The sequence below is a fragment of the Oxyura jamaicensis genome, chromosome 22, assembly GCF_011077185.1.
Source record: "Oxyura jamaicensis isolate SHBP4307 breed ruddy duck chromosome 22, BPBGC_Ojam_1.0, whole genome shotgun sequence".
In the NCBI taxonomy this organism is placed as follows: domain Eukaryota; kingdom Metazoa; phylum Chordata; class Aves; order Anseriformes; family Anatidae; genus Oxyura; species Oxyura jamaicensis.
The window spans coordinates 3,662,122-3,684,676 of NC_048914.1; the positions used below are offsets into that span (position 1 = coordinate 3,662,122).

General features: G+C 51.1%; 1 protein-coding gene across 1 annotated transcript in view; it reads right to left on the bottom strand.

Moving 5' to 3' along the window:
* Nucleotides 1-9,945, bottom strand: part of XPO7 (exportin 7) — a 30,404-nt gene extending 20,459 nt beyond the window's left edge. Inside the window, exons 1-7 of the mRNA XM_035344999.1 lie at nt 9,831-9,945; nt 8,817-9,001; nt 7,263-7,356; nt 6,255-6,421; nt 4,438-4,503; nt 1,253-1,357; nt 80-245 (exon numbers count right to left, since the gene is read on the bottom strand). Coding sequence (XP_035200890.1) covers nt 80-245; nt 1,253-1,357; nt 4,438-4,503; nt 6,255-6,421; nt 7,263-7,356; nt 8,817-9,001; nt 9,831-9,945 — 898 coding nt within the window. The remainder of the gene's footprint in view (nt 1-79; nt 246-1,252; nt 1,358-4,437; nt 4,504-6,254; nt 6,422-7,262; nt 7,357-8,816; nt 9,002-9,830) is intronic.
* Nucleotides 9,946-22,555: the final 12,610 nt, after the last annotated feature.

Sequence of the window (22,555 nt, forward strand, 5' to 3'; positions counted from 1 at the left end):
TGAAGAGAAGGCTTTATCAAGTCACCCCTGCTTCCAGCTGATACGCTATAGATTAGCCCTCTTCCTCCAGCGGGGTTACCTGATCTCCAACTGGTTGGGATCTGCACTGTGCAAAGATCATCTGAGGACTCATCTGTTGACGTGCCGATGAAATCAAAGTTCAGGCAATTATGCGTGAGCTTTAGAAGCTGCATAAGCAGACCGTGCTGGCTTTCATCATTCAGGTTCAGGTTCTTCCCAGAAGCCTATAAAATACGGCGGGTTAAAAAAGTGAAAGTAAAAAAAAATAATCAAGGCGACGGCTGAGTGTGAGACACCTTTAACAGGACACGGCAATCCTAAGGATCACAAGCCACAGGCACCAACCCCAGCTATCCCAGATTTTTACAGACAAGAATATTTACATGCTTTGTCTTTACACCAGATGGATAAACTCAGTGCTTCCTTTTCCACTTGGTTTGCACCGCACAGCAGAGAAGCAGCCAGGCTTGCCAGCTTGCAATTATACCCCGAGATTCACGAGATAAGGAAATTCTTATTAAGGTCAAACAGAAGAATACATTTTCTGCTTGACAAGCACTTAACAGCAGGGAATCCTGTTGCTCCACCTAACCCTCACATGGAAATGAGCACAGACACTTTTGTTGCACAGCTCTGTGTAAGCCCTGCTCCAGTTACAGTGCCCTGCTAGGGACAGGGAGAACAGGAATATTCTCAAGTAACACAAAGAACTCGATGGCCACGAAACACTGAGGTCGTTTCACTGCAGCTTAAAGGCAGCACTCAGGTCTGCACTCCAGGGCCAGGCCAGCCTCTCTGTGCTTTGTGTCACTGCTCTGGGCCTGAAACAAAAGCAAACTTCTCGCCTAAGTCTACTGCAAATAACACTGCCAGGACCCGTGGCACTAGAATTCCTTCCTCCCTCCTTCCACAAAGGCTTATTCTTCTGGCGCTGCCTAGCTGCATGTGTTTTATGGATGCTGCTACAAACGTGCTCACCAGTTTGTAGCAGCCCAATCCATCACCCGCCCCACTTAAACGATCACCTTGGAAACTTCTGCTTTATATAGAGAAGCTTGAGAGAGCTTCTAGTAGATAAAGGAGCTAACTCGGGTGGTAGGTGGCAGCTTCAGAACACCGGCTTTTGGAACACAAGTGCTCATTCCAAGAGTTTTATTACAGGGAGCTTCAGCCCGAAGTCCGTCACCCCAACACGCAGCCCCCAAGAGAGGTGACAAATGAGTTTCCTTACCTGTTTCAGTAAGTTGCACGACAGCGTGAAAATATCAAATAAGGACGAATCTCGGAAGGATGAGGCTATTTTCCTGTGCTTGGTCAGTGGATGAGTAGTGTCAGCCTGAGCAGAGAGAAAACCAGCGCTTAGAACTGATGTGCAGAGGTGGAACAAGACCGCAGAACGTGCAGGAACCCTATGGAAGCACTGGGACATCGAGGTTTCCCTCTCCAGGGTGAAGGTTTCCCTCTCCAGCTGGCTAAACCAGGGGGCTGTATGATCACTGTGGTACGTGTTGTGAATCCTTCACTGCCCTCACCTCTTCCACAGATGAAAGCATACGGCTGCTTTTTGTTGGAACATTCCACCTAAAATATTTACGACCCAGTTCCACTCTGTCCCTGATAGAAACCAGAGCTGGTCTACTCTCAAGTTCATTTAAATCTCTTCCAAACAGGATTAAAGGGAGTGTTTTCAGAAGAACTTAGTCATTTAGAAACTTGAACCCTGCTTTCTTGATGTGCTCTGACCTCTTGAGAGTTAAATCCTACCTGAAGCCGTGGGGCAGACACACGGTCACCTACTAGCAATTATAAGGCCACTTACATATCCCCTCCCGAACCTGCACAGAGGAGAAGAAAACTAGGAGGAGAGTTAACCAGTGACAGGCAGTTTGGACTTTGTCATATCTATTATGAAGTCCAGTTCTGGACCTCTCACCGCATCAGAACAAAAAGCTGACATGATCTAGGAGGCAAATACACACCAGATGGCTTTACAGCGGATAACAAAGTCTTACATCAACTCAATGCATTCTAACCACGGACTGAGGCTCCTGACAGTGCAGGTTACGCCACCCTGTAGGCTGCTTGCTGGAACGGGTAGAAGAGCACAGCGATACTTCATCCACCTGAACACAGGCTGGAAAATCTGCCCAGGATGAGTTATGTGAAGGGCAGTTACCGCGGTGCATCTGGGGTGGAGCAGAAGGGCTTAGAGCCCAGCGGAGATGCACAAAGCTTGGGTCTCTCCTTTGGTTGTGCCTCTGTTCGCAGCGAGGAGGATGGAGGCAAACACCCTCATCTCACGTTATCGATGAGAAAGAGAGGGCGTGCATCTCCTGCGAGCTGGTGGCAGATCAGAGCTGGACCTAAATCTGTCAGAGGCTCTAACAGCTGAATTATCAGTCCTCAACCGCTGCAATTAGATTTCAGGGTCTTTAAGGAACCGAGTGTTATTCGCTGTCTCCATGGTCGTTACAAATCTCACATAGTTCTGGGCTTGCACCAAACAAGATCCAAACGTGACGTAAATCAGTGAGCTTCTACAACACATCGAACACTCAGCACACCTCCGGGCAAGTCCGTGCACTACGTCAGGAGGAAGACTGGTGCTCCAGAAGAGTGACCAGCACACTATTTTATGTGTGCTGAGCTTTTGAAGCATAAGAGTTAGTAAACAAAGCTCTAGCAAATTTCACTCTCGTGCAATTTAAATACAAAGTTTAAATAACCAGAAAAAGCTGGAGGATAAGCCCCAGAAAGTTATATTTTTTTGCTACACACGTGTACGCGACCCCACTCTGATGAGCGAGCACGTTGGCAGAGCTATTGTTTTGCAAGTAGTGGCAGCTTTAAGCATTCCAACATGAGTCACTGCATCCAGCCCCGTGCAATGGCTGGCACGAAGTGCATTTAGGAATGAGTAGTAAACTGTGGCAGATCTAATATCCAAAGTACTGGATCAAAAATCTCTTCCTAGGTCTTTTACTTCATTGCTGTTTTTCAAGTATCAATCTGAAGAGGCTCTGGGACTGAAATAGGAGAGTTTCTGCAATCGTTCTGGTGAGAGCAGAAATCGTAGCCCTGTACAAAGCTGCTGGCAGATGCAAGCTAACTGACAGAGGTAAGCAGACTTGCTTCCCTCATTTATGCACGGAAGCGAAGGACCAGCTCTCCGTGGAGATGACGTGAGGATGGACGAAAGGTTGGGCAAGGAAATTGTCACAGTAACGAGACGTGGCGTGAGAGGGAGGAGGGCTACAGGTCTGGGTTTACTGATCAGGCCAGGCTTAAAGAATGAATGCAAATTTAGGTCTGAAATGGAGGCAGAAGCCACTCAGATTACAGTGAAGGGCTTGGGAAGCTCGAGGGTGCTGAAATTCATCAATTCCAGCAGGAGACATCAGTGCTTTGGCCCAGCCAGGACAAAACCTCCTCTAACATCTCCATTCATGGAACTGTACACGATTTGTAATCGTCTTTCAAATCCCACACAAGGATCTCTCCATTCTGATGCCAGGATTAGTCAATTTATCAGCAAAAATAAGAGATTAGCTTCCTTCATAAGATATAAAATACACAAAAATCCGGTCCTCTTCGCAAAATTAGAAAGAATTATCCAGCTGGTAACCCTTACAAAGTCACTTCTTAGGACAGTGGTAGCCATCAACGGTGCTATGGCTGCGTCACTGATTCAGAAAGTGATGTAAGATAGCACCAAGAAAAGTCACTTATTCCAGTTTGAGATAAATACTGGGAGGCAGCATCACAATGGATGTAACCAGCCTGGAGAGGCTCCTGCAGCAAAAGCAGTACGCCTTGCTGCAGCCAGCACCACCGGGTGCTCAACCCTGACGACCTTTTGTTGTCTGAGAACTGTCTGCTGGGAACACTATGAAATTTAGCGCTGGATGAAAAGGCTGCTTTAAAAATCTCCCCAGTTTGACAAATCCTCTTTGTTTTATCTGCCTGGTCAGTACCGAGGAGGGGATGCTACGTTCACTTCTTGGCCCAGGAATGCTGCGAGCTGAAACAACGCACGGGGACTGACATCTGGAGGTGCTAACCATGTCCTCACGCCTGGGGCTTGGTCCTCACTAGGTAGGCTTGACTGACTGCTCAGCATTGTTCCTTCCTTTTGGGTCTCAAAGTTACATCCAAGAATGAGAGAAGATGGAAGATGCCAGTGAAACGACACAGTTCCTCAGGACAGGAGGTTTCAGCATCTTACCACAGAAGTACATGATTGTGTAAAAAAGAAAACCAAAAACCACAACAACCCAAAACACCTGCTACACAACACCCCCCCTACAAAAACAACCCCCAAAAGTAAAACCAAACAATGCACAGACACAGCAGGACACGACAATATGAATGAGAAAATTGGACACTTACTTCACTGAGGAAGGCTGTAGCACTTACTTGATTAATTTCATTAGTTAGTTGGGACAGGATTGTCACTCCTATGATGCAGTGCTCTACACTATCCTGAGGAAGGAAAGGACAGGGAAAGGAGTTAGAGGTGGGATGTATTTATGGAGCTTCACAGCCAAAGGCTTTTCTGTTTGGAAGATTTCTAGACATGTTTCTCTACTAGAGATGCTTTATCCTTGTAGCATTATGGCTGGGAAAAAGCCTAGGAGCAATACCAAACAGAATTTAGATGTGTCTTTGAAATACCTCATCTTATTAACAATGCAAAGGTTTCTAAAGAGTTTGGCAACACGAGCTAACAAAAATAGACTTTTAAAACTGCTTAATCCACATCTTTTCAGGGTTGGGATATAACAGAAAAATTATTTACTTGTTAATCTTTTCTTTTTTAAATGAGTTTGCTTAATTTTAGCAGAGGCTGTGGTAAAACGCGCAAGAACTTCTGCGACATCCTGACGGTGCAGATGCCCCACTATTAAAGTTGCCAGATGAAAACTCTGGGAAATAAACTTTTCTTTTTAAACTCCAGACCTTGAACAATACGAGTAGCAGCTGACCAAGATTCTCCACACACCAGCCCCACGACCCTACAGCTGAAAGGACACCCTATCTTCCAGTGAAGGGAGTCCATTCTTCACAGCCTTTTCAGCCTCTGGCTTCACTTGAGACTGCCAACAAGGGCCCGATTGTGAAACGAGTCTGTTACAGATACCTCCTCACTAGAAATGGCATTTCATTTATCAAACGGTGTAAGAGGAACAACCTGTATTGTTCCTTTGCCCCAGTTTCTGTAGCTAATAATCGTTTTTTTTTTCCTAGTTCCACCTTCTGCTCCAATTGCCCTGATCTCTCCTCCAATTCCAAAGACTGAACTCACCTGAAATACAGAAACTCGAGAATATTTAGGCTTGGAACCCTGGTCACTCCTTTACTGCTGCCATCTCTTGCTAACAGCCTTGGTACTTACGTGGTATCTACACAGAAGCCACTGGAAAACCTTGCTGAACCCATGGCTGAAAATAATAACACATCCTCCTGCCCACTAGCAGCCCAAAGAGGCAACTTGGGCAATCAGGAACAGAAGGGAACATGATCTTTACATCATTTAACGCCTTTTAGATGCTACTCACTGCAAACAACCTACAATTCTCAGAATTAAAGCCTTGTATACAATTTATCTCCTTTTCCACGCTTGGAATTTCTGGTTATTTCATTCTCTTCTGCTGTAAGTTTCAGTGTGGGGAGAGCTGTTGATAGAAACGAAACACTCCACCTGCACGGTCCTTTGGGTTGGGAACAAACCAGCACGTAGATCTACGAAACTACACCCAAGACTTCGAAAGAAAATTGTTAACAATAACATTTGTGGAACGGGCTAACTTCAAGCTGCATTTCGTTATGGTAACTCAGATAAAAAGCCACTTGCATGACATATCACTGCAGCAATCAATGAAAGGAAGTCAAGCGTGGCACACGCTGCCCTTGCAGACAATAAGGCCATGTGTTTACCATCTTGCACCGATCAGCACAGTGTATTTAAGTTTGAGGGCTTTAAAGGAGAGTTGTGCAACTGCAACACTGAACTACTTCTCTTACCTTTGAATACTAACGCTGGCAGCTTCCAGAAATAAATCCCTGCCCCAGCAAGCTTTAAATTATGACAGCTGGCAGGATGGGTCAGTTTTTAGCTTCTTAGCCATAGGAGTCACGAAATATTGGACAGAGGATACTAAGGTGCAAAACGTGAATTGAAAACACAAGAACTTCCAAATCCCACAACACGTGTATTCATCTCAAATCCTGACCTGTAAAAACCTTGTGACGTCTGTAATCACGTTCCTGAAGACATATTCATCCTTCTGACAGTCAAACCAGCCCAACTTTGTGATCCTGGCATACAACTGGATTAGCGCCTGCGTGACAAACGTTGCCAGCTTTGGCCTAGTGGCAAGGTAGTTGAGCACATAGTTCCCTGAAACACAGAGAAGAGGTTTATGCTTTACCCGTAGACAAAAACACTGCAGCTGGAGCCGAGATGTTAACGCTGTTGGGAAAAAAGTATCTTTCTGAAAGCTGCTTCAAAAAAAAACCCAGTAAACAATCACTGCAGATTGTTAGGTGAAAACTTTGACCTCCTGTTTATGCCTTTCTTTAAGGCACTAGAGCTGTGGAACAAACCTGGGATGAGGTTAGAGGCAGGTATGAGCTCCTCCCCAAAACCTAACTCATTTTGCATTACCAGATTAAATCCAGCCCTCTGAATGCACGTGTAAATAGGAAGAAAAGCTGAAAAGGTTTACAAGACCTCTCCTCGGGGATGATCATTTATCACATCATTTCTAAAAATGAAGGCAGTCTGAATGGCATTCAGGCTCCTTCCTTGGAGGAGAGGAGGCATCAGTCATTCTCCAGGAAAGAGTGCTGTGACAGACTGACTGCTCCCTTAGGAAATCCTCTAAATGATATTTCAGAGGGCCATAAAGGATTTTCAGTTTTGAAAGCGTGTCCTCAGAAGGGGAGAGCACCATGCATATTTTACCTTCCAAAAGAAACATTACAGAGATTTATTCCCAAGCCAGAGGGCTGTCATTCCCTTACATCTGGGAGAATTCTACATCTTCAGCCTTGAACTCTGCTAGCTACTAACACAGAAGATGCCACCTAAGAAAAATGTTTCTTTTCACTCCATACCTTAGGATGCCCAAACAACTGCAAAACACAATAGGTGAAAGCTGAAAGCCTCCCACTCGTGGATGGAAGCGTGCACAGCAATCAACGTTCATTTGGTGAGAAAAATTAAGCCTGGTACTTACGAATATCTATTCGCTGCTCCAGCGGTAAAGGGTTGTTTGTGCGTGACACGAGCTTCGTAAGGCATGTAGCTGCCAATAGCTGGGAGTAGGACGACTGCGAAGAAAAAAACCAAGAAGTCATTTATTGCACATTTCAGAACACGGAGAGCAAGCAGCAGTGCTGAATGCTGAGCTAACTGCTCGCTGGGCATTCGGCTTTAAGACATTAGTTCAAGTCTAAATCCTCTCCGTGGTGTTTATTCTATGTTTTTTGCAGACACTAGAGTAAACCAGAACACTCCAAGCGCTCAAGAAAGGAAAAGCTTATGAAGACAGGCAGACAATGGAGTTGAACACAAGCAGAAACAGAACCCGAGCAGAAGCAGACTGCCTCCAGGAGCACAAAACAGGGCAGGCAAGAGTTGTACCTGCTGCGGTGTGGGACAGGGAGCGCAGTACCTGTTACAGGGTATTTACAGGAACGGAATAACACTGGGAAAAACAAGCACTCCTCCCTCCAAACACAAATCCTGCAGGCTTTATGCTGGCAGCTTTCAGGTAGCCCTGCTTCCCTGAAACTGCAAACCTGGTCACACTGCATGAAGTCAGCTAAAACATCGTGCACAAAAAAGGCTATTAGCACTCTGAGTCATAGCAGTATGATCCTATGCGTTTAAAAGCACTGATGACTTCCACTTCATTACTAAATACAGGTTAAAATCCATTTCTGATGGAACAGCACACAGACTGGTGAACTGTAACCTAATTCAGGGACACAAACGGTGGCATTCAAGCACCTAAAACCCCTGGCTGCAGCCGATTCCACCAGTTACAGCCTGGGAAACGGCAAGGATTTTGCAGGCTGGTTTCTGTAGTATGTAGCGTTGCAGGAAGCATCCAGGACACAGGAGAACCCATTTATTCCAACACTTCCAAGGACCGTCTGTACAGTGAGCCAGACTTTAGAAACTTTCCTAAAAAATCACTTCTCTTCAGGTAAACTAGTTGCTAGCTCCCAGCAGAAAAGTTCCGTATCCACTTACTTTGAATTCACCGGACTTCACATTTATTTTTCACTCCAAAGAAATCCAGAAACTTACAGAGAATTCCTTATAATAAAAAAAACCAACTTGGCTTTGTGCAAGTGTGCCAAGCCTGTTAAGTGTCACTCTTCTCCCCCTCCCTTCACCACCTCCTCCTCCTGGAGGACTTATTCTTTACGACACGCTGCTTAACATTCCCTATTTTTGTGAACAAGCTGATCGATAGGAAAGCTGGGTGCACATCCTGCCAAAAATCAGGTCTTGAAAGATCACGTGGCAAAGCAATTAAAACAAAATATTTCTGCTGGAACAAAGTAAAAAAATCAAACGGTCACTTAAGAAGAAGAAAGCTAAAAAGTTAGGCAGGATTTCCTGCTGGCGTATTCTGGTTCCTCTCAGATCCAACACTTTCTCTGGCAGAGATGCCCACAAACAGAGATAAAGCCACTCGAGTGCCCTGGGTGTGCGACACAAACCCCGCACACCACACCACCAGGGTCCCTATGGAACAGTTTGTTGTTGTTTTACGTACACTCCCTCTCTCCAGAAGAAGCTGGCACTTGCTCAGGCAGTCCGGGCTGTTGGTGAACTCGACCAAGGCTTTCTCTGCCTGGAGCCGTGTCGCAGTGTCTGTGGTCTCATACAGCTGCTTGCACAGGTTCTCTAGCTGGGCTAGGCTCTGGAACAGAGAGAAAAGGGAATGAGAAGCAAGGTTTTACAGCTTATTTATGCAATAGTTTAGGCCAGGATGTATGGATATACACACACGTCTGATTTTGCCTTTTGTGAAAAGGCAAACACTTGACTCGCTTTGCTCCTGCATCCCCAAAATGCATTTAACCTGCTGAATTAGAAGCTTGGGAATTTCACAGCCACCTCTGAGGCCGCACAAAGCACCTCATCGCCTCCCCACCGCTGCCTGACCCTGGGAGCAGGAGCTCGTGCCCAGGGTCTGCTCTCATCCTGCCTGAGAGCACTGCAGGGTACTGAGAAACCACCCTCACGTCTCGTTTTTCATCTCATACAGTGGCAAAACCCTCGCGAGCCTGGTTTGCATTCCCTTCGCAGGGCACCGTAGCAGACCTCAGCATCCCAGGATGCTGGAAGGATGGGACATTCCATCATCTCCGCTACGCGCGCCAAAACGACCTAAAGCAGAACAGAATCAATGAACAACGGGATGGATGCCTGCGAGCAGCGTCTCCGCGAACGCATCAGAAGGAAATAAAACCACCGGGCGGATTCCGTGTGCTCAAACAACTGGAAAACATTCGCCACAAACTGTCATCCAGGCAGATGGTTTCCCCCAGTGGAATCTTAGGTGTCCTAGTTTAAAAGTGGCTTTGCAGACGGATACGAATCCTCCCTCGGGCTCTGGCTGCTCGGTTAATACGCAGGTATTTTCATCCTGGGTTTCCGGGGGTGGACCGTTACAAGCATACCTGAACTTCTGCGCTTTGGACTTCTTCGTTTGTAGAAAAAGGATGGCATCGGTTGCCTCATTTCTTTTTGGAGAGGAGAAATTGTTCTGCAAAAGGCACGTTACCAACCCGGTCAGCTGCCCGGTGCAGGCAGCACATCAGCGCCCAGCTGAGCGCCTTCTTGTAGGAGCGCAGCATCTCCCCACCAAAAACACCCAGCTCTGCTGCCAGGACGACCATCGGGTAACTGGAGTGTTACAGGCACACGAGGAGGGACCCTCTGCAGGAGTTTCCGTGCCTCGTGCCACATTCAAGAGTTCTGTTGGGTTTAAAACATAACTTGATGGAAAATGTTGTCCTGTGGCCCAGCAGTTCTGTTTTGGGGTTAACGCCACTCCAGAAAGCAGAAACATCCTCAGAGGGCGATGGATTTCTGGATCCCAGCCTCGTGTTCAGTGGGGCACCGGAGCTGAGCGTGCCAAGCACCACGCAGACGAGCTCAGCGGTTCAGCGCACACTGGTTTGCTTTTGAGAAACCCAGAAGCCAAGGATTTCAGCTCTGCACAGAAAATCCTTTGAAGTCCAGGTAAATGTAGACTATTATAAACCACATGAACTACAGGCACGCGTCTGTCAGCCCTTGCCATTTCTCTTAGCAAGGCCATTTTCATTATAAATCAATTTTCAGCTATTTAAAGTGAAGCGGCGACGTTTACACACAGGAGGTGCCTGCTTACGTGCACCTCTTCAGCCCAAGGACGACACCAAGGCCTCCGAACACCCCAAATCCTCACAACCACTTATTCCTGCAAATCTTCCCAAGAAGTCTGCCCTCAGCCTGCCTGGTCCGGCCTTAACAGGAGCAAACACCTGCACCTGGGGTGGAAAAACCCACAGGGCTAAGGGTATTCAAGGAAGACCTTCCCGAGGTAACGAGCACGTCTGGGGGACAGAAGTCCTTCTGCCGGCAGCATCCTTCGCAATTAAAGGCTTTCAGGGAAGCGTCACAGCTGCCTTCGCACCGGCGTTTTAGCCCTGCTGAGCAAACAGGACAAAGAAACGAAAAACACCAGTCCCACGAATGACTCCACTCTTGCTGCTGCAAAGGAGCTGGAAAGGGAGCCGGAAGGCTCGCGGCTTCCAAGCAGCTCGCAGGGAGGCGTCAGCCTGGTGGCACCGCGAGGACCCAGCCGAGCAGCAGCGATCTCGAGCGGCGCTGACACCTTTGGAAAGAAACATTTTTTTTTTTTAAGAGCTCTTTGCACCCAGTTTTCCACCACCCTGCATTAACTCCTCGAGCAGCTCGGGAGGAGGATTTTTCTCCCCCTTCACACCTCCGGCAGCGATCCCCCGCTGCAGCCGGGGACTCGGCGGCACCAACATGGCTCCTTTTGTTCAGCGCTGGCCCCGACAGAACTCCCTTGTTTGTGCGCGGCGCATGATCCGTGCCAGCCTTCGCGCGGATCACGCTCCGTTAACTCCCTCGGAGCCACGGGAAGCACTCGGCCCGCGGGGATCAGAGCAAACACCTCCGGCAGCTCCACGGAGAGCGGACACAGGCGCTGCTCACGTCGGGTCCAGCCGCGCGCCCGGGCCGGGTATCTGCGTGCTGTTAACGTCACGGCTCCTGCTGCTCCGTGTCAGTCGTCCCGTGTCCCCGTGCAGACAACCTCCAGCTCGCTTTGTGCACCTTCCTCATGTTGTCCCCCAAAGCACGGCTGCAGAGGCGGCTGTCGGATGCTGTGCGTTTTAGGGTTCATGAAAACAAAGTCCAAAGCCCACGAGGGCAATTCGAAGGGCAAGCCAGTGTCCAAATGCAGAACTTTCACCCACTTTCCAAGGTTGTAAAAGGCCATTTCATTTTATTTTTCTTTAATTTACTGTGCTCGAACACCCCAGAACAGGGATGTCCCACCAAGAGGGGTATTTTCTCCTCTTGTGCCTTAACCTGTCTGTCTGTCCCGCTGACAGGCAGAGGCACGGAGCTGTTGACACCACATCCCAGGTTGGCAACGTTCAACTTTCAGCACATTTCAATATTGCAGCGACGAGAGCAGCTGATTCAATTCCCCTCCTCTCCACCACGGGGGGGAGAACTCCAGCTACCTTTGCTCCAGCATCCAGCTCCCAAACGCCACGGACGGTCGGGGCAGCAAGTAGGGGGGATTGTTTCACTACAGAGACCGGGCTATGCCGACTCCTCCAGCCAAGATAAAAAGAAAAGAGGCAATTAGCGTAACGACTGTGCAGGGCAAGAGCCCTGCGTGTTGCAGATAAGCACCAAAGCATGAGACAGCAGAGTGCGGGGCACGCAGAAACGCTCTGACACCCTGCTAAGGGTCCGAAAGGCGAGGCAAAAAGAGGAAAAGGCACCAAAAGCAAATCACAACTAACCCAAATTTGAGTTATTCACTCTTCTCAGGACGAACAGCTCGGAAAGGGGCTCTATAAAGCAAACTTCAGGAGCCGGCTGGGAAGCTGGGTGCTTGCACCCAGGGGTACCCAGGCAGTGGGAGAGCCATTGGGGCTGGGACGGCGCTTGGCAGTGCTGAGTCTTGGGGGCAGCCCTGACCCCAAAACCCTCCTCGTCGCTGCGTCCCAGCCTCCCCAGCTGCTCCCATCTGCTCCTCTGGCGGCGGCACCGAAGCCCTAGGACCGTCAGTCGTGTTCTGATAACACACCGCGGTGCACCCGAAGTACTTCTGCAGTAACAAAAACCCTCCTGGTCCCATTTCTCTCCGACTTCGCACCGCAGCCAGGCTGAACGACAAGCTGGCACAGCAGCCAGCTCCCAGACAGGAGCATTTATCTTAACCGCACGCTTCGAAGCCCAAACTGCCACCGCATTCCTCATAGCAGCGCTCACAGCAGCTTCCTCGGCTCGGAGCTCAGCACGGGCTGCCCCCATCTGCCCGCTCCTCCTGTGTGCGCACTTTTTCCCCTCTGAAGTCAAGACCCAAACAATCCCGACACTTTTTCCTGCCGCACAGCGTCCCTTTTCCCAGGCAGCCTTTCCAGTTGACGTGACAGAGATCAGTTACTTTTTAATTTAACATTAAATCCTTCACAATTTAAATGTAGTTTTGGATGACTTTATAACCCATTTCTCTAGCCAACCCGTGCCGAAAAAACAACTGACTCAGGGCACCAAAAATAAAGGAGAGAGAATCTCCTCTTGTAGGTCGATTTACTGCGGCTATTTATATTGAAACATTCGTGCTGCTGCAAACGGAAGTCAAACAAGTTTGTGTCCCTCCAAGAAAACAAAAACACGCAGCAGAAACCCCACGAGGTTTCGCTCCATCCCCCCAGGCTGCAGCGCAGCCCTACCAGGGCAGGATCCACCGGAGGATCCCCGCCAGCACAAGGCAGGCCGGCGTCCTCCAGAGCCACCGGTTGTCCTCTCCGCCGGGCTCAGCACGACGTGTTCTCCTCCACGGGTGAGCAGGAACGCCGATGAACCCTGCAACGTGTTGCTGCTTATTTCTTTCAGGTCAAACACCGGGAAGAATCGAGTCTTCCTCTGTATGACATCCCCTTTATAATAAGATCTCGGCCTCAGATGCTTGCCCACCAAAAGTAGCTGTGAGGCTCAAAATGTGGAAGAAAAGCAAGCCATCAATCTCCTTTATGCTACAAGCTGCAAATAAAACTCATCACTGCTCGGTGTTTTCCCCATGGTGAAGATAAACAACGTGTGATCATCTTTAAAATGATAAATACTACAAGGAAAATAACAGCTACCTAAAAGGAGTCCCTGGGGGATGGCTGGGGAATTGATCTTATATTACACGGTTGCTTAAGCAACGCTCCTTACATCCACGGGCTGCAATAAGCTCTAGGCAGGTTGAGTTCAATAGAGTTTGACTTCGCCACGCTGACAGTTCCCATTTCAGAAAATTGAGGGAACGCACGCTGTGTTCGGCACGCTCAAGATGGCAGAGCCAGAAAGGAGGCAGGAGCAAGCCCTGACGGCTCGGGGGGAGGAGGCGAGCAAGAGGCTCGCAGATGCAGACATCTAAAACGGAGCATTTGGCTTCACGAGATCAATCCAAACTTTGCTGCTGCCTGGTGCTTCTTATCCTGAAGGATGCGCGCTGCTGTGAACCCTCCAGACGCACATTGTTTCCAAGCCGTTCCTTCCTCCTGCCTTCTGGTTACTGGCTCCCCGAGCCAGGGATCCTGCAACATGTTTCGTGAGGTTATTTTCGGCCCAAGCACGCTCATCCGTTCCTGTATCCCCCAGCCGATTCCCCCATATGTTATAAGCAGAGTCAGACCCTGCAAGCGCTGGGAAACCGGAGGGCATGCAACGAGATCTGGGTGTCCTTCGTCACCGGGAAGCACGCGGCAGGCACCAGAAGTAAGAGCGAGTTCCCACCTGCAGGCGTGGGAAGGGGCCACCATCCATTTCTGCTTTCCTTTGAGCATTTTAAGGCCAAGAAATGTGGATTTCTGTGCTTGCCATATGCGTCTGCACTTCTGAACACGCACGCGGTGTTAGATGGAGCCGCACAAGAGGCGGGGGCTGCGCACGCTGCTCCAACGCGGCACCTGAAGCCTTGGGTCCGATCCTGCGCTGGGTTTCGGTGCTGCAGGCAGGAGCTGGCTTGCCCCAGTCCCTCGCTGACTTCTCAGCGAGACCAGAAGGAGGAGGAAGATGCAGCGAGCTGTCAGGGCTTGGAAGCACCGGGATTTAACAAATGCAGCCGTGCAGCGAAGATCCATCGCAGCAGTCAGACGGCCCCGGTGATTGAAGCGACCGAGGCTCAGAGAATGCCTCGGGTCACTCGATGAATGTCAGGTATTTCAACCAAAAATAAAAAAGCTTTTAAGCTGAGCGATGCAACTATTAACTGCCGAGGACCAGTACGATGCACTTGGTAAGTACTCATCACTGTAAAATCAAGGTCTCATGGCTCATCACCCTCATTTGTTAAGAGAATCTGAGCAATAAATTGCCCATTTCCATTTATCCCACGAATAACAGAGAAAGCAAACTTACTTATGCCCTTCCAGCACATCTCACCAAATTATTTATTGCCGCGGTACTTGCAGGCAGCTCCCCGCATCTCTCCATAAAGAGCTCTCCGTTCTTTCTCCAAGACGAGCGGTCTTCAAGCCACCTGGAAGGGGATTTCTGCCGGGATTCAGCCCTGCCATTTTACTCCACGATGCTGTAGAGCAGCTAGAGAAACGCTTCAAATTACCACCAACATCCCCCTGACTCCTGCCACCGCGCAGCCTCGTGCGTTACACAGAAACAAGGATGGCTTCCAGCCCAAGGAGCCTCAAGAACAGGAACACGATACCCTTAGCTGGGCTCCGTCAGGACGTCAGGTGCTGGCAGGATCCGCGTGCACACACCCCCACAGCCACGAAAAATTAAGGTTTGACAGCACATCGGAATTAGTTTCAGGCCTTACGTCCTTCCTCCGCGCCTCCTCGCTGGCGCTACGTGCCGGAACGCGCACAACCACTGAGCTCGCCCAGGTACCAAGGGCGAAACACGGTGTTTGCGCTGACTGCAGGAGGAGGAATCAGCCCGAAGCCTTGAAAACGCCCAGGGGGAAAGAGAATCTCAGCAGGCAGGGTGAAGCTGGAGGTTTTCAGCCCCCCGTGCCACGCAGCCGCGGGGGTCTTTGGTCTGAATTGGGAACCCCAGAGCAGATTTGGCATCTCCCAGCGCCACGGGCACAGCATCGCTTGCAGCTGTGAGATGGAGGGGAAAACGGCGCGAAGCAATGGCTTCTTTGGCTCGGACAGCCGCCCAATTGGGCTGTTCTGTTTCCCGTGAAACAAGTCGTAACATTTATTTATTGCAACCAAGTAATATTTAATTTCAAAACTTAAAAAAAAAAAAGGCAATAAAAGCAATTACTAAACTCAAGTTGCTAAATTTCGCTGTCATCATGTTTGCCTGAGCGGTTTCATTGCCTTGCCTGAAACAAAAAACGTGCAGGCAGCATCTTGGCTCCCCCTCCTCGTGCAGCACTGAGCCCGATACGATGCTCGAGTGGTTTTTTTTTTGTAAAGCTGCTAATTGGAAGGTGTGATTCCTATGGAAAAGCGGTCACATGCCCATCAGCTCTGAGGATTACATCTGGTTGTGCAGCGTTATTCACCTGAATACAGAACTCAGGAGAGGGAAGCACCTCGTCGGAGAACAAGTGGGAAAATAAACCAAGAGCGGAGAGCTCTTGGGTGAACACAAAATAAAACACGAGCAGCGATCCCCAGTGACGCTGCTGAAGCCGTAACGAGAGCTCCCCGGTGCTGTAATCCAAGCCTACATCTAGGAATGGATGAAATACCGAATTCTACCCCAAGAAAAGCCTTTCTCCCCGCGGGAGGACCCTGCCAGTAAGAGCAGCACGCAGGTGCTCCTGCGATTTCAGAACAAAACCGGGCGGCTGGAGCAGCACCAACACCTTTGCTCCAACAACGGGAGCGTGAGTCACCCCTGCTTCTCCCTACCTTTTTATTTATAGGCCACAGCTAACGCGCTGCTTCAGAAATCACACGGCTTCGACCTCGCTTTGTGAGAGCTGCGTGTTCCTCGTGCGGCTGAGGGCTTTTCGCTTGGCAAAGGTCGGCCGTTTCCTAAGGAGCAGCAGCCAGGAAGTTAGGAAACAGCAAGCACAACGCGCACGTGGGGCAAACGCGGCGCTGAGGGCACTGAGAAGAGAGAGCTGCGACCGTTTGGAGCAGCCCAGCCTCGCCAAAATCCCCTCTACCTGGTGCTAACCCAGCAGAGAACGCATCCCAACAAGAAAGCTGCCGCGGGGCTGCCCAAGCACACCGCCCAGAGGCAGTGAAACGGCTCGAGCGCTGCAGGTTGCCTCCAAGTCAGCGGTGAGGCTGCAGCTACGGACGTTATCTGTGGCTGGAAGGGAAACGACCGAATTAGCACTTTCCAGCACAACGTCCTTGGACTATAGCTCCTGTAATCACAAACACCGAGCTGGTGATACAAGGGCACCGCGGCTTCAAACGGGAATCCAAAACACTCGGACGGCACAGAAATAACATCCTTGTCCGGGGTGTTTGGCAGAACAATTAAACCCGAACTTTGGGCTGAGGAATACACCACGTGAAGGGGGCACTGAGGAACCACGCACAAAAGGAAACGCCACTGCGGGCCTGACATAGATCCCGCGCAGATCTGCGGTTGTGAGTCCACAGGGTACGTGGACGCAGAGCTTATTTTACTGGCAACAGATAAAGAAGGATGGAAAGGATTTAGAGACGATCCGGAAGCGGAGGTGTTCAGCAGAGAAAGGGAGGCTTTTCCTTTCGTAAACTGGTCTTACAACGTAAGACACGCGGGCTGTTGACAAGCCTGGTACAAAATAAAGAGGCTAAGCGACACGTTTCTCTGCTAACAGAAATCTTTCTGATGACCTCACCCAGTGGGCGACGGGATTTGTGGGGCTTTAGGTAGTCCGGAGCAAGAAACACCGCGGCAGCTGGGACAGGAGCCCCGACCCTTGGGGGCAGCAGCAGGCCTGAGACCTCAAAGAGACTCCCGAGACCACGAAGGTGCCTGGCCGAAGCCAAAACGTCCATCACCTCCTCCCTCCGGACACGTTCTCATGTCCCAAGACGTGACAAAGCCTGATGGCAGCGGGCTAAAGCCCCTTCTCCACTCTGAGCCACCACCAGAGCTGCTCCAGCCGCAGCCAGGAGGGAACCGCGCTATTCTAAATCCTGCAGTTACAGAGGAAAAAGCAATGACGAGCGCTGAGCAAGGAAACCCAACCTAAGCACGGGTGCTGCAGCAGCTCGGCATGAAGTGAGACCAAGGATGAGATCAAGAACGGACAGCCGTCGGCACTGACCCATCGCTTCCTCTGATTACACAGACACAAACTTTGCAGATTGACTTGCTGACCTGCCACATCGGGAGAGAAACCTTCAAAACATCACCTTTTTGGGGAAAAAGCCCACCTTTTACAGAATTCAGGGTTTCCAGAGGACAAGAAACCAAATGCGGCTACTATTCAAACCAGCAACGTGCTTACTTGACAGGGACAGAGTCTGCCTATCCCATTCTTGTAAATATCTTATTTTCTTGTTACTGTTCAGCATTCCTGTATAATTTATTAAGTTAAAGGGAGAACTGTAAAAACTTATACAAGTTCAGCTAGAAGTATTCCTGTATAATTTACGTTAAAGGCAGAACTGTGAGCTTCCAGTTCTGGAGTTCAGCTGCAATCGTACGTTTACACCTTAAGCTACCCCCGTGCAACAAGCAGAAAGCCGTGCTGTTACACTTCAGAAGCTGTTTGAACGATCTCAGAGGAGGAGAAGGGTGAGAGCAGAGCTTCAGAGACGACCTGTCCTGGTATCACGGCGCTAACACAGCCCCAGCTCTGCCCCAGCAGGGCGCTGATCGGCACGCCGGACTCGCACCAGATGAGCCTCCAGCTCCCCCCCGGAGCACCCGATGGAGTTTAACCAGCGCTGCTGTGGCTCCGTCTTCCACCCCGTGCCCACCCACGGCACGCTAACACCGCACGAGGCGCGGCCCCGGCCAGCCGCAAACGACACGAGCACGAGGCAGGACACAAACGCCGTCCCCACGTACCCAAACCGTCAGGCTCACGAAGCACATCCCTCACCGAGACCTCACCCCGCCTGATTTTCGGAGCAGGACGTCAGGCCCCAGGGCGCGAAGCCGGCGTTTCACCCCGACCACACGACGAGCTCCCCCGCGGCAAACCACCGCCGTTCCAGCGGCAGGAACCCCCAACAAACTTCACGTTTTGTCCTTAAGAATAACAGGGAAGACTTCAAGCTCCTGCCGAGGTGCTCTGGGTAGTTCAGCAACTAACTTTCGACAGTACCTTTCCTTATTTTGTTCGAGCTAACACGTCCTAAGCTTAACCACCAAGAACCCCACCACCAGCTGCACGCACCTCGCGGCTACGTTGCCCAGCGCAGCTGAGAACACCAACGATTTGACAAGCGACAGGTCCCTACGGCCTATTTTGCCTCTGAAATCATCCAAAGTGTTCAAGCGCAGCTTCCCTCCGAGGTGCCGAGCTCTAAACTCACAGCACCAGGTCGGGGAGAGCCCCAGGGAAGCCAGGACGTCCCCACCACCGGAGCTGTAAGCACCACCTGATCATTTAACAGCTCGTTTGTTCTGCGTGACCCCAAGGCAGTGGAGGCAGGACGCATTTCACGCGATGCCGTGCTTGCCGGGTACGTTTAGGATTTTACACGGCTCCCGCGTTGCCAGTTTGTGCCAACCCAAACTGGTCCCTCCTCCAAAAATCAGCCCCCTGCAACTAAGGCACACAGCCCTGCCACCAGAAAAGCACCACATGCTCCTGAACGTCTGCTTGAAACCACAGCTGAGAAGCAGGAAGACAGAAAATTACGTTTCCACCGGCAATTTTAAGCAGCAAAAGTTCTTCAACTCTGCTTTAGCCCTACAGGCTCCTAAAAACCAACTGCAGTGCCCCCAGCGCAGGGCGACGAGGCATTAATAACAAAGTTCCTCAGCTACAGAGCAGCCAGCGCTCCCTTAAAATGATTAAAACGAACAAATCCCCCCTAATTGCATTAGCGCTGGCTATCAGAGGGAACACGGAACATCTTCTGGGTGGCTGGAGCAGGGAGAGGAGACGGGGCTGCTGCTGCCTGCCCTGGGGGCACAGCGTGCGGCCGCCTCGCACCCCGAGGAGCCCCGGCTGTGCTCCGAAGCCCGACGGAAGGCAGCAGCTCCCTGAACCCAAGGAAGTCTCTCACTGATTTGGAGGCCAGGGTTTCACCCCGAGCCTGCCTCTCGGTGGGCTGCTAACAAGCGTGAAACGCCCCCGAGAAGGCAGCTCCCACGTGGGCTGCTTCAAAACACCGGCGGCTGGAGGCGAGGGAGAGCGAGCGGAGCCTTACCTGCCACCGAGGAGTCCTCCCAGAATCGCTCCAGCCAGCAGGCAACAAAAACGGCTGCTGGGGGAGCCCCCGGAGCTGAAAAGGGTTTGTGCTTTTGCGTTCAAAGTTTGGCTGCCGAGATCTGGAGGGAGAGAGCTTCTGCTACTGCAAATCTCGGTGCTCCAGCCGGAATCCCACTCCTCGGCTGCAGTGCCGAGCATCCAAGCAGCAGCGTGGCTTAAAGAAGTACAGTTTAAAAAAATAAAAGAGCCTAATTTGCAAAAGAAACGCCGCCAGCTCTATTTTTAGTCGAAGCAGTGCTTTACCCTCCCCAGGCCCGGAGCACTCCCTTGGGCTATTCTGAGATAAATACAAGTCCTCGGCGAGAGCTCGCAGCGCCTCCAATGACACGCGGAAGGTAAAGCCTTGAACCAAAACAACCGCAGAAGTATTCTAAGCAACCCGCAGTTGGGCAGCAGGCTAAATCGTGACTCTTTTACCAAGCGAGGGCAAGGTTACAGAGATATCAAATGGGAAACACGCAGCTCAGTCTCCAGGGTTTCCTCCGGAGCAAGCCGAATGTTAGAGATTTCGAGAGCCAAATTAGGTTTTGTGTTTGAGCCAACGCGACGTCCTTTGGAATACAGGAACACGAGGAAAGAAAGGCAGGTTCTGCGAGGGAGGGAGGGAAACATCCTGGGAAGCGGCCTCAGAAAGCACCGGGAGCAGCAGGGTGTTTGCTGAGCCCTCCAGCACTGGCAGGAAAATTGAAAGCCTCCCCAGTCCCCGCATCCATCCCCGTGCTCACACGTGGTGGGCCCGATTTCTGCCCGTCACCGGCGTGCGAGGGGGAAAACGACCCGGGAGCGCCTACCTGAGCTCTTCTGGGGGCAAACTGAGGTTTTCCAAAGAGTTCCTCCTGCAAGAGCTGTAAGGGAGCTCCTGATGGCAGCCTGCCCCAGCTGAGCACCTGCACCCAGCCCGAGCACCCAGCACAAAGCTTTCCCAGCTCGGAGCGGAGCGCTGTCAGCTTGTTAAAACACGGAAAGCTTGGTGAAAACCTCCAGGATTTGGAACACCCCGACCTGAGCCTAAAATCAGGTGAAGAAGGGAATAAAAAAAAGCCATTTCCCTTAAGATAGCAGATTTCTTACTTGTCTGCTATGAACACCCCCCTCAGTACCTGTCCTTTTACATCTCACGGGCACCAAAATCCTTTCATTTCCACCTGGAGTCAGGCAGCCACGAGCAGGCAACACGCCACACAGAAGCGGCAACGATTTTTAGGTGCCACAAAAACGTATTTCTACAAAACCCAAAACAAACGGGAACGTTCAGCCCGCCAAGTCCCGGAACTGATCGCCGTCCTACAGCCAGCGCTCTCCCACTGGAGCATTCACTCCCTGTGAGCGCATCCCGTCTCAGGGCAGCAGCCTGGAGAAGATCTAAGAGGCAAGAAAAGCAGAAGGAAGGTGAAACAAATCTGCTTCCAAGGCAGAGGGGGAAAGGGGAACAGGATTCATATTCGCCCGCGAAGCTAGTTCTGCTGTCCTCGCTGCTCTCCTCCTTCAGACAAGTTTAGGCAACGCTTGCAAGCCCCGGATCCGACAGAAATATGCATTCAAAAGAAGGTCGTGTAAGTTCTTGGAGAAATGGAGAAGTTGGCGTGCAGCAATTTAAGGCTGGGGGAGTTCTCAGGCACCCCAAATCGCCCGATTCTCGCTGCCCCTGCACCACCGCAGCCCTCGGTTCCAGGCACCGAGCGGTCTGCCCTGGAAGAGGAGCTCAGCGGGAAGGCATCGCACGGTATCACCGGCGCCACACGTGGGCCCTCTCACTTCGCATCATCTCCAGTCTTTACAGACCCACGAGAACACGATGTTCTCCCTGGGTACGGCCCTAGAAGTTCGTCATCCCATCACTCATATATTGATCGAGCACAGATCCAGTCCTAAATAACACTTTTGTGCCCCATCAGGTGCTAGGACACCAGCGACAACTCCAGGCCTCACACACAACCCGACCGAAGCTCTCACAGAGCAGCAGCACGGCCGCACGAGCCTTCTAAGCTCTGTACTATTTCCCTGCAAGCCCCAGCTCCTGTTAAAACAGGCCCGAATCCCCCAGCACGTGCCATAAAACCGGCCCTCGGTGAGAGGCAACATCTCCTGGTGGTGCTGGATAACTCAGCAGCTGCTCTGTTACACGAGTATTAGGCTTGACGGCCGGCGTAACTTAGCTCAAACAACGCCAAGACGACTGCGGTTTCACGCGACGCAAAGCCCTCTCCCCCCCAAATTTAAACCTATCGACAAAACCACCGCGTCCTCCTGCCACAAAGCCATCCAGGGGCAGTTCGGAAGCCGACCTAGCGCTCTCTTTGCTGCCGGGAACTACGCGGGGGCTCTTCAGAGCTGCTGCTGGGTGCCTTTACCTGCGGCGGGGAGAAGAGAAAGAGGATAAAAAGCGCCCAGAGCACCCCCAGAAACGACGCCGAGCGATTCCTCCGCCTCTGCCCGCACAGGCACCGCGCCAGGCTGCAGGTGCCTGACCCCTGTTTGCAAACAAGCTTTCCCTCGGAGCCAAACATCTCCCAAGCCCCCGCCGTTAAACTTTAACCCCCCGGAGCCGTGACCGAGCGATGGCGGTGCCCAAACTTCCACTTTCTCACCCCAATATTTAACAAAGAGCCAGGCAGGGCTTCGGAGCGGCCAGGGCTGCTTCACCCAGGCCCGCAGCAGGGTTTTGAGGGCGGGGAGATGAATTTTGGGGGTTTTTAGTAAAAGGAGAGGGGGTTTATAAAGGGAAAGAGGAGAATTTGGGGGAAATAGAGGGGATAACGCAGTGACCCATTGCCCACCGCCCCCACGTGGGGGCTGAGCAGGGGGGAGGTGGCTGCTGAGGGGACCCTGAGGGGACGCTGAGGGGACGCTGAGGGGATCCTGAGGGGACGCTGAGGGGATCCTGA